The 11,818-nt window shown below is 43.8% G+C and overlaps 3 protein-coding genes across 3 annotated transcripts; 1 reads left to right on the top strand and 2 right to left on the bottom strand.

Annotated features, from left to right (window-relative positions):
• Positions 1–1,980: 1,980 nt before the first annotated feature.
• PHALS_08362 (Protein phosphatase 1, regulatory subunit, and related proteins) lies at positions 1,981–3,438 on the top strand (the record flags this gene model as incomplete). The annotated part of the gene is made up of 2 exons (XM_024723698.1): positions 1,981–3,183; positions 3,262–3,438. 2 exons carry the CDS (start codon positions 1,981–1,983, stop codon positions 3,436–3,438), a joined length of 1,380 nt encoding a protein of 459 aa, XP_024574648.1.
• A 1,045-nt stretch (positions 3,439–4,483) lies between these two features.
• Positions 4,484–7,880, bottom strand: PHALS_08361 (Protein of unknown function DUF1688; the record flags this gene model as incomplete). Its single annotated transcript, XM_024723697.1, has 8 exons — positions 4,484–4,588; positions 4,650–4,855; positions 4,914–5,044; positions 5,115–5,338; positions 5,411–5,461; positions 5,530–6,069; positions 6,141–6,151; positions 6,239–7,880. The coding sequence occupies 8 exons, from the start codon at positions 7,878–7,880 to the stop codon at positions 4,484–4,486; spliced, it is 2,910 nt and encodes a 969-aa protein (XP_024574647.1).
• A 2,385-nt stretch (positions 7,881–10,265) lies between these two features.
• Positions 10,266–11,688, bottom strand: PHALS_08360 (tubulin gamma chain; the record flags this gene model as incomplete). The annotated part of the gene is made up of 2 exons (XM_024723696.1): positions 10,266–10,288; positions 10,338–11,688. The coding sequence occupies 2 exons, from the start codon at positions 11,686–11,688 to the stop codon at positions 10,266–10,268; spliced, it is 1,374 nt and encodes a 457-aa protein (XP_024574646.1).
• Positions 11,689–11,818: the final 130 nt, after the last annotated feature.

The following is an 11,818-nucleotide window of genomic DNA, read 5'->3' as shown; positions in this document are numbered from 1 at the left end:
TTTCTTGAGGCTACTAATAAATAAAAGACCGATCACTATTCGTAAAAATCCGTTAGTTTATTCCTTCTACATAGAAAATATGAACATAATTTGGAACTTTGCCGCCTAACAAGAAAAAGTGCTTATTGCAGGCAGTTTGCTTTGCTCTCGATGCCAGCATTTTTTTTGGCTGAACAAGTTTCCAGTGTCGTATATTGCGTCTGAGGAAACTTATTGATGTAACTGTGCGTGGAGTATGTAGATTTTGCATTGATTTGATTTGTTTGTCTGCAAATCAAGCCGTAGGTGATCCCAGCCCAGTCAAACGGCAATTCTGAGAATGTTAATATTGATAAGGTTTTATTTTGCAGTCTTCACGTCGTGCTTCTGCCTATGGGACTTCAGGGCCAACACTCCCTGTCGCAACCTAAATCGCGTAGCATGTAAAGCGCTCGAGTGCAATCTGCCAGTTGCTCAATCTGCTCCTTTTCTCCGGTAGCCTTTGACGGACAGAGTTCTCGGATATACGCTGTAGCCAGAACAGAAAAACTCTAAAAGAGTTTACCCATACCAGCTTGCGTGCGCCATTTCGACAACAACGCGTTAGCTTCGTTCAATCTTGCTCATTTTCTCCGCCTACGTACTCCGCAGCTTTATCACTTTTCGGTACAGCCACTCTTGCCATGGGCGCAACTGCTTTATATTCCGCGATGCATCTTCGTACACTACAATATGCGCATGGCGAAGCCCTTGTCCTTGACAGGAAATACCGCTGCCGGGTGGTACGGTTCGATCAAAATGTTAACTCGTCCAGTATAGCCGTCGCGCAAAGTTGCCTCTATTTACCACATAAAGTCAATCGCGATCAACATTTGTCCTGGCTTTAGATCGTTGGTTTCTTCGATGCAAAAGGAAGACTACCCAGTTTCTCAGCAGCATAAGCTCCACAGTGACTTGTGACTTGAATGTGAATTACGTGTTATCACTCCACTGGCCTTCAGCACTTTTTCACGTCTCGAGCGTTGATATGCACAAGCCTTGCGTGCCAGACCGCCAAATCATTTTATTCATTCCAAGACGCGAGATTGGCCTCAGCGAAATTATCCATATTGGACGACAATGCTATGTAGAAACCACTACCGCTTCTGTCGCCACAGTCTTGGCGCAGCCGCGTTTACTTACGCTACCTAGTTGTCGAGGGTTCGGTAGACGCTAGTAAAAGGTAAGTGGGCCTTCCCTCGATGCGTGGCTCTCAATGTCATACCGCTGGCTGCAGCCATGTTGATGCGGGCTTCAGAACAGCGCTCCACACTTCACCTCCAGATTAGGCTGGATTTGCTGTGCCCAGATGCGGTAGCCCATTCCGTCGAAATTTAGAAGTTTAGGGTCATAGTGTTAATGCTGGAACTCATAACGTGTTACAAAGTTGGTAAAACGAACAATGATGATTACAACTAAATGCAAAGTTTGGCTATGTGGTACTTCTGTGCCTCTTAGCTGTCGTGGTCAGCGACGTGCCTGACCTTGCCGTTGAGCTTGGAATGATGACCTGGGGGCGATGATGACACCAGAAAATGTTGCACTTTCAGCTCAAATGTGTGTGTCATGCTTGAAAAGTGACACTGTTTCCAGGCTCAATTAATTCAAAAATAATTGCCACTTACAGCACTTGTTTTCAAAAGGACTGACGTGAAGGCCGCGACTCGCCGCCGCTACAATCCGTCTCAAGACTTCTGCAGACCGCAAAATTTGATAAAGTTTTTCGGCTCCACAAAGCTGTCTATCTTGATTTTAACAGGTTTATACCTGAATGTTGCGGCTCAAAGCCCCCCCTATCGTTGAGAGCTGCCCTAACAAGCCCTTAGGCTGTCGCAGCTTCAACTCTCCCATACAATATATCGCACACATTTACTCTGATGAATTTAAATATCAACGTCATAAAATAGCTTTTTCATAATCCTCGAATAGTCGTAATAAAGATACGATTTTAATATCTGCAGAATGCCATGCATTACCGTGGATTTATTACGCAAGCGGGCAGAGCACAATGAAGGAATGATTTCAACGCTCGAAGAGATATCTTTGCATCAAGAGGAGCTTGAAAAGATTCAGGTGATTGGTACCATATGTCGTAAGCTGCGCATTTTGTACCTGCAGAACAATATTATCGACAAAATTGAAGACTTGACACATCTTAAGGAGCTACGATACCTGAATCTGGCTCTTAACAACATAAGCAAGATTGAAGGGTTGCAGAATTGCGAATTTCTTGAAAAACTCGATCTCACCTTAAACTTTGTGGACTTTGACACGCTAGAAGAGAGCATCGACCATCTGAAGCCTTTGCAACACCTTCGAGAGCTTTACATGCTCGGAAATCCATGCCAATCCAGCTGGGAAACCGGGTTTCGTGAGTACGTGATTGCAGCGCTTCCTCAAATTGAAATACTGGATGGAAAAGAAGTTCAACGTAGTGATCGGATCAAAGCGTTACAAGTCTTCCAACACCGACAAAGTTATGTACGTCGCGAAGCAACAAACGTGCTTTCAAGGAAAGCACAAGAAAGAGCAGAGGATAAAGCAGTTATTGAAGTTATTGGCGGCACAGCGACAGATATATCGGAAAAAAGGTCAGTAATGGCATCATCAGAGAAGGTACCGTACACGCCACACACTCGTCGAGAAATGTATCGTGAGATGGCAGAACAGAAGAAAGAAACGGAAGCTCGTAGACGTGAAAATCAGCCAAGGGAACGAAACATGGAAAGAGAGCACAACTTGATGCTTCAAAAGGTTCGCGAACAGGAAGAATCAGCAGATGGCACTGTCCGACAATGCAACGAAGGCAAATGGGACTTTCAATTGATGGACGAAATTTTCGAGATTATTTTAGAAGTACATCTTCCTCGCTTTTTGGATACGTCACTTATAGATGTGGACGTCCACCCTTCATATGTTTCAATTGTTGCAAAAAACAAAGTTTTTCGACTTAAATTTCCGGAGCTTGTGCATTCGGATGCAGGAAAAGCAGAAAGGTCGAAGACCACTGGAACTCTGTGCCTAACTCTTCCAAAGGCTCACATAACTTCGACGCAACATTTACGAGCTCAATTTCACTGCAAGGGGCACAAGAACAAGCCAGAAACCAAGAAAGTAACGCCGGTTTCAAAAACGGTCGCAAAACAAATCAAGATTTCAGACGAGGTGTTGCAGTTTATTGGGTATTTCCTTCTTACATCTTGTTGACTTGTATTTGCATTCTGTTGAAATGAACAAATATAGCTGCTGGAAGCTGCAGAGAAAGTTTCGTCGGAAAAATGCCGTACAGTTAACATTCATGGGCTTGTGAAGCAGAATTATAATGACGACAATTTATGTCATAAGCAAGTGCAAATGACTCCAGTACTAACGAAGGTGTCAGCAGAGGATGACGATGATTCTCCACCTCTTGTTTTCTAGCAATTTAACGCTTTAGCTTATGTAAGTTGAGTATATAATGCATGTGATGAGGTGCGGACATTATGCAATGATAAATGTGAAAACATTTAGCGAGGAAACTTGGTATAAATCGATTGTTGCCACCTATCAGAGTTTTGGTCTTGACGTAATTTCAGAAAAAAGCAAATTATTTACCAAATAAAAATTAACGTATGTGGGCGTTGCTCGCTATATAGCACCTCGTTCGAGATTCGTAAACAAACTTCTATGTGATGTTGTACCCATTGAAGCATCTATGAATGAGTATTGTGTCCAGCTTAATGATAATCTTGCCAGTATACGAAATACTTTCCAGTCCGCGAAACTCCGTCGGGTCGATTTCTCATTCAGACTTCTCTGGGCTATCAATTTCGTGATTGTCTCACACAATTGAGCAAAATGTGGTTCAACTGGCTCAAAAGCACAGGCTCATTCAACTTTTCATCATGATAGGCGTGTGTATGTTTGCTTTTGTTTGCCTTCTCATATAGTTTATGCTAACGTAGCAACTTTTCACCTGGCAGCTCCAAGTTTAAGTCCCAGTGTAAACATATCACGTCTCATGTCGTTTTAGATACAAACTTGTTTTTTCCTCAACTACCCGCCTTTTCAAAGAAGTTGAAAAATATAGCCAACGTAAAGGACTTGCAGATAGACTCCATGGAAAAGTCAAGGCCGTTATACTTTGTCTCAGCACACCTACCATGTCCTCTTTCACGTAGTAATATGCACAACAACTCAGCCTTTCCGTTGAAATTGAAGGTGACACCAACGTGGTTGCCAGCGTGTTTCGGATACGACAAACGGAGTAGTTGAAATTCATTGACCAATACATTCCAGAGCGATAGGAGCCGAGAGACCACCAACTGTCATGAAGAGCTCGGATATCTGATAAAAAAAAAATGTCCGCGGAAGCAGTAATTTCCGCAACATGCCAGCCAATAGAAGTGCAATGGCTGTATATCAATGTTGAATTGTGTACTCTCTAGCATTAAGGGACACTAATTCTAGTGATCGTTCACTTAGCTTAAAAGACAGTACCATCACTCTTAATTTTGATCGGTGAGCCACCATCAGCGCGTTTTTCCTTCGCAATTATACGACCAGCCTTCCACGTTCCTCCTTCAAGCATCTAAAGTATCGTATGAATACAATTCGAGGGTGACTTAGGAAAAGATTTAACTGTGTCATACCTTGACGAGTGGAAAAGAGTCAGCTGTGAGCTGGAGGCGCTCAAGAATCATCACGTGAAGTTTGTCCAAAAGTGCAACCGTGAGCGCACGCCATTCGACAATTACATCCGCGCTTGGATCAAACTCGTCCGTCATGATTTTAGCCGATTTGGGAACCAGCACACCAAAATCCACCAAAAGGCCACCATTGCGATACTCAGGTAATCCTAGAAAACCCATAACAATTCGATTCATCATTGAAGCTAGTTTATATTTAAATCGTACCAGTCATCAGGTTAAGATCTGTGATCTTGAATCCAGCATCTTGAAGCGGTTCCATTAGTGAGTAAGTCAGCCACTGTGTGAGCTTGTGGAAGCTCACAAACCTGCCGGCCTTTTCATGTTCCGGCAAGTAGCTGATGATCAAATAAAAAGCACACGTATTAGTCACTTTCCACCAAATTCAACAAAAAGCTTGTCACGAACGCCAGCTCCCAAACATCACCCATGTTTTGTCCATCAATCTGAATTCGGTTTGAAGGCCAAATGTCTTGAAGTCCATACAATACGACCTTCCAGAGTTCCGTAATTGACACTTCACCGTTCTCTCCCTGGTGTCTCGTCAAATAATCCACCATATTTCCTGGTCGAATGGAACCGTCTGCTCCAGCAAAGAACTCAGGGTAATTACGAAGACATGTCCCTAAACGCTATTCATAACTCAAAACAGCCCACAATATCTCGTCAGCCTTTACATCCACAACAAAAACCACAATATTAACCTTCAGCATTTCCGTTCTTCCAGCGCATCCAACCAATGGGTTTGCATCTGACTAGTCATCACAATTAAGAAAGCTTAAAAAGAAAACGTCAAAGATGAAATATTTTTATGTGTACTTACCGCTTGAAAAGCTATTGCAATTCCGTCATCGGCCAAATTAGCCAGTGCTATCGCGTCCACTCGATGTGGCTCTTTCTTCGGATCGACCGAAAACTTCCCCGCCAAAAACATGTGAAAACTGGCAATACCTAGGCCTTCACTGCGACTATAAAAGTCCTGAGTTCCTGGTTCCTGATACTTCCACATCGGTCCAGCCCCAGCATCCAGCAAGACACTTACGAGTGCCAGATCAAGTAAACGGCGAGCCTTCTCCAATTTATCGCAACTCCACGATGCCGTCATATTACCAACGCGATGCAGATTCCCAGTCTCGAAGTGGCGCCAACGCGAGTGAAATGGGACATTGACCTCGTTGGGTGTAGGATATGACTGCCGAATGACGCTGACGACATAATCAGCAAGCGCTAAAGTTTTGGTCTCGTCCACCGAAAAGTTAGGCAGCTGGTCTTTGATTGCAAGGGATAAGACACGATGGCATCCATCGCGAATTGATGGGAGCGAGCGCAAATACGTCACTTGGTCGGCAGGAGATACGGGCATCTGATAAAAGGAAGCAGAAATTCTAAGTGAATTTAGATCAAAATCTACAACATGCTGTTGTAACTAAGTACGATACTTGTGTCTACTTCAACACAACAAATACCGATACACACATGAGTATTCTAAAGAATAGATTAGCAACCTCCTACAAATGATAAGCATCTTGTACTTTCAAAAATGCCCAGCAAATTGATCAAAAGTGACCAAGTCAACGCGACCATGCAGTACGCAATGGTGATGCCACCAAACAGACTACTTCGGCAACCGTTGCGCTTCAGCTTTTGTGTTTCAATCTTCTGTCGCGGCAGCAAGACGAGCAATACTAAAGAAAGTAGTTTGCACGTGTACGAGATAAGGACAGCAATGGTAACATTGCCACGGGTCGAGTGCGAATCGTTCAATATGTCCCGGTTACTGACTGCAAACGATTTATTGATTGCCTTGGTAAGGGTAGCCGAAAATGGGTTGCTCAGATTACCGACCGTTGTTAATAAACCGTAGATAGCAGCTTCATTACCCTCATTTGCTAGCTCAACGACTACAAAGCTTGAGACGATGAAGTTAATACCCAAAGGAATACTCTCTACAACGGGCAAACCAAGCCAAAACCACTGGTTGCGTATGATATCCCACGTTGTGAGCATTGTACACATCGCATCAATTCCAACCACAGCGACTGTCGTGAAGATAATCACATGACGCCAGTCCCAATCTAGCCCATATCGTCCCATCAACGCTAGAGTGCTGGCTGTCACTCCCGAAGCAATAATTTGAGAGATTGAGATATTGAAGCTCGTCGCACGAGCCCAATACATCGTAACCGGGTCGGAAGCCACGTAGCTAATATTACTAAGTACTCCCGAGAAAAAGCTGTACGCAATAACTTGGTAGACTGCTCGACTCTGCAGCGTCTCCCACAAGTTGCTCATGTAAGTGCGTAATTTGGGTGTGATCACCCGCGTTTCTGCGACGTAGGACCATGTCACTGGAATCACAGGTACACAACAGACCGCTAGAATTAACATGCACATAGGAAAGGAAATGCCGAAGTTAAATTCTCCACCATACTGTGGTGAGCTAAGGCCAAATCCCACCACAATACTCCCGAAAATGCTAAAGATACTTCGAACAGTGTAGATTGCAGTCTGAGTCCGTCCTCGCATCACAATAGGCTCGCGCTGTGCGTACTCGACAACCACACCATCCGCTGCCACGTCTGCGATCACGTATCCCAGCGTCGCTAGCATCATTAATACGACGTACTTGCTTCCAGTAGCAGGAGCATGATAGTTGATAGCAGCGACTTCCTCGATAGTATAACTACTCGGCTTCATTTGTCGCCATGAGGCCTCAGGAAAGTAAGGTTTATCCAATGGAAATGTGGCCATCACGACAAGACAAGTGAGGCAAAGAGTCCAACCAATGACCATGAATGGCCGACGGCGGAAGCCACAGATGGGGAAGCAATCTGAAAGTATTCCAATAAAAACTTTGACGGACCATGGAATTCCAAGCAGCGCACGGGCAGAAGTTGTGACTTGACCTTCCATATTGAGGTAATAACCTAAAAAAGGCGTAATTGTACTGGGTAGCGCCCCCATCATCAATCCAACTGTGGCATATTGCGCCAACAAGCCACACGATTCCGACGAAAATAGGTTGAGAGCCCCGCCGTCTCGTAGTGCCCCATCGTCACTACACCAACCTTCTTCTTGGTTGGTTCGGTGCAGCTCATCGTAGACGTCTTGGTGAGATAATTTAACAGAATCCAAGTGCTTTGGCGCTACCACGCGGCACAATCGGTTGAGCATTCTTTGAAATGAAGAAAAGGAAGAAGGTGGAAAACTTCACAATGAGCAAACTTGCGCTCCAACAACTTTTCGTCCCACAAGAACTTAAACAAACTTTGTCACACTGCGCAACATCATCTGATTACTCAGTTTGACCTCTGTTGTTTGTTTAAATTGCGTCGTCGAGTGGAAGATGTGATTTGTTAGTTCAAAACATGAGAAGGTTGGTGAGATAATTAGATAGAATTTTTGTGCTCTGGCGCTACCACGCGGCACAATCAGTTGAGCATTCTTTGCATTGAAGAAAAGGAAGAAGGTGGAAATCTACAATGATAAACTTGCGCTGCAACAACTTTCGTCCCACAAGAACTCGAACAAACTTTGTCACACTGCGCAACATCATCTGATTACTCGGTTTGACCTTTTTGTTTGTTTAACTTGCGTTGTCGAGTGGAATATGCGATTTATTTGTTTAAAACATGAGAAGGCAAATGTATATGTGTTAACCAACCAAGCAGTTTCTTTAAAGACCCCAGCAACAATGTGAAGAAGTCATTGCATTTAGACAAGCAATAGTATGAAGCCATATGAGTATGAATATACAGCCCTATTGGTTAAAAATCTCCTTGTCTTTTCGAGGATTTTCATTTTGCCCAAAAATCATTCAAACAAATATCTCTGCAGAGAGACAATATTGCTTATATACAGATCAACTCAGCCACCTAGCATCATCTTCGATATGAGGAGATGCCTAGCAAGACAATGCCAATATTTCAACATTGATTTTCGCGTGCATAGTAGTAGAAGAAACACATTGGTGGACATCGTTACAGTACCAGCAACTTTTTTCAAGCCAATTCATCAATCTGTCATTCTAAATATGCTGTGATCTATCTTAATACGCGAACGAACTCTCGACCTGATATGAAACATTCACTGCTATTCGCTCGCTCAAAAAGGTTTCTATTATCTTGATGGTTGACTTAATTTTTGCCCACCCGTAGGTGAGTGAGTTATTTTAGTAAGTGACTTATCTTTCTATTTTTCGAGAGCTGATTAGTCTATGCAGGTGCACAAGCGGTTTTCCTTCATTATACCCTCGTTTCTGGTGGGTAAAGGGAGACTTATTTACTAGATATCGAACCGACTACCACTGGGCCATCAGACCAGTAGCCTTAGAGGGGAAACCGTGCATCGTTCTGAGTCGTACATTGGTCTAAACTGCCACCGCGATCGCCAATTTTTGAAAAATTCGGTTGTCGATATTGACCATTGCTAGTTTCCATGCAGCTCTTGAAGCAGGTGGTTGGACAGATTGGAGAGGCTTGGCTGAAGTTTGTGAATTGCTGATCACTTTAATCGTCGCATGACTAATGAGCTCACTCTTGATCCTGGGTTCGCTGCGATGTCTGCGGCACTGAAACTTCTCTGAAGATGCCCTTTTTGTACATTACCAGAAACAAAGCGACAAAGCATAGCCGAATAAGTCTACCGTAGTTGGGTGTACATACACATCACAAGTTTGTGCAATTTTCAAAACACATACACTTTTAGCAATTGTGCGCAAGTCAGAGGACCAAAAGTAATGGTGCTGATGGAGTGTAAAGCACGGCATGTTATTCAGCTCGTACAATATATTTCGAACATGAATTAGAGATTTAGTATTTACACAAAATTTTAATAGGAACAAAGAAAATCTTGGTTTATTGAAAGCCGTCGGATCCAATCCTAAATGATCGTAGAAAGTCAGCCCCACTCCGTTTGCAGTGCATAGTCTTTTATTTCAAAGCAATGCTAGAAGGAGACTTGACGGCTGAACCGTAAGAAAGTAGGTGCACTATAAGGACGGAACACTAATTGTCTGCCTAGCTGTCTTTGAGATTACCAGACGCGCGCTTGATAAGCATATGTCTTTTGTAGGGGGCGAAGCGACAGCACGCTTGGTGTCAAGGGTCAAAACTTCAAATGGCTCGCCTGGAGGTGCATACGAGTAATGAGAACGCGTTTGTGAGACGTTCACCAGGAACGCCCCAACCAGGCGTCGAAAGGAGCCGGTTGTGTTCCCGCCGTGAAGCCGCTAATACGAAGCGTTCTGATCTTTGGAGGCAGAGCGCGGAAATCATCTCTCTGGTATCATATATTTTAGGATTATATCTATTTGGATAATACTAATTCTATACGTTTTACTATATAGACTACAATCCTCGTTAGCAATTTAAAAAAATGGATACAGAAAACTTGCCACACAATGGAACACAATGGAGCATTTGCAATTCGTATTTTTGAATGAATGGGTTAGCGCGATAAGATTCAATCGATTGCTTGAATGCATGATATCCAACAAGACTTCATTGTCCAGGTTGGATATGTTGGCACAATAGGCATGTTAACACTATCAAGTTTAAGCTAACTCAACTCCGCACGCCCATCTTTAAAAAATTACGATATCAATTCAAGACATGCGGACGTCGTCCGTACTATTAGCAGGCGGCTGTCCCCACGTAGCGTAGTCAGCGCGTTCACTGGCCTTATACTCATCCACTAGATTCTGTACGACCTCGCGAGCGCTATCAAACTCGTCCAGATTGTCAGCAAACATGGGCTCTTTTCGATAATTTTCAATAAAAGCTCCGTGCTTTTTAAGTCGATCGTATTGTAATAATAATTTGTGGAATAGTGCGCCTATGCTCGTATGATTGGCCAGCATGAGCCCATTCACCTTGTGTGCCGTCTCCACATACGGCGATTTACGCGATAAAGCTACTTGAATCGAAGCAGGTCCCCACGGAATAAAGCGTGCGAGCTTTCGTTCCCGAATCCGCTGCAGCGACTTATGCACTTGAGTCGGATCCACATCTCCTTGAATAATATTAAGTATCGAGATGTAGCATCCCGTCTTCGTCGATGTGCTCACCATAATATTCTTGGGCTGCAACAGACGTCGCATTACATCGAGTACCGTCGTTTTCCTTACCGTTGACACTTGCGCATCAATTGTCAGAGGAGTGTATCCTGTCATCAAAAAATGGCACCGAGGGGTCGGGATTAATGATGCTACGAGTCCAATAAGATCGTTATTCATATACCCAGGGTATCTTAACGTCGTGGTACTAGCAGCCATAACAGTGGATACCAGCGAATTTAGCTGGGAAACCGTTGGGTTCTCCACTCTTAGCCTCTCTACTGCTATCCTGTTCAGTGCTGTGTTGTCCAGCACGACCACTGAATCTGCATTCAGTACCAGTCTCTTCATTGTGAGTAGCGAATTGTACGGTTGTACTACCACATCACTTTGAAAGTCTGCTTGGTTCGGAAACACGGAATACGTTTGAATGAGCTTTTTCGGAAAGTGATCGTTAAGATTTTCCAATAGGTAAGAGCCCATACCAGAACCAGTACCACCAGCAATGGAATGACACAATACAAAGCCTTCAAGACTGTCAGATCCATCCGCTTCTCGGTCAATCATCTCCATCAATTGATCATGATGCATTTCTCCTTGATGGTACCCCGACGCCCAATTGTTGCCCGCACCACCTCCTTCTTTCGACACAAAAAAATTTTCTGGATTATATAGATTCTTAAAGCTTGATGTATTGATAGTGTTGATAACACGCGGCTCCAAGTCCATAAGCAGCGCTCGAGGAATATAATGCTCGTCGTCCGCTTGGTAGAAGAAAACGTCCTTTCGGTCGTGTCCTGACGTTGCGAAATCCTGCACAATACCATCCGCTGAAATGCCGTGCTCCACGCACAATTGCTTCCAAAACTCCATACCAATCTGGTTGCCGCATTGGCCCGCCTGCAGAGTGATGATCTCGCGCGGCATCACCGAGTTAGATATGTATAATTATGTAAACAGTTGTGTATATAAAATGTGGCAGCACGCATGTTGCTAAATCAGTACGCTTGCAATACTAATATTCGTACTTTGTGGAATGTCATATGCATAGGGTTCA

This window comes from Plasmopara halstedii (assembly GCF_900000015.1).
Source record: "Plasmopara halstedii genome assembly, contig: Scaffold_322, whole genome shotgun sequence".
Lineage (NCBI taxonomy): Eukaryota > Oomycota > Peronosporomycetes > Peronosporales > Peronosporaceae > Plasmopara > Plasmopara halstedii.
Note: the sequence above shows the minus strand (reverse complement) of the source record. Positions and strands in the feature narration are given on the sequence as shown.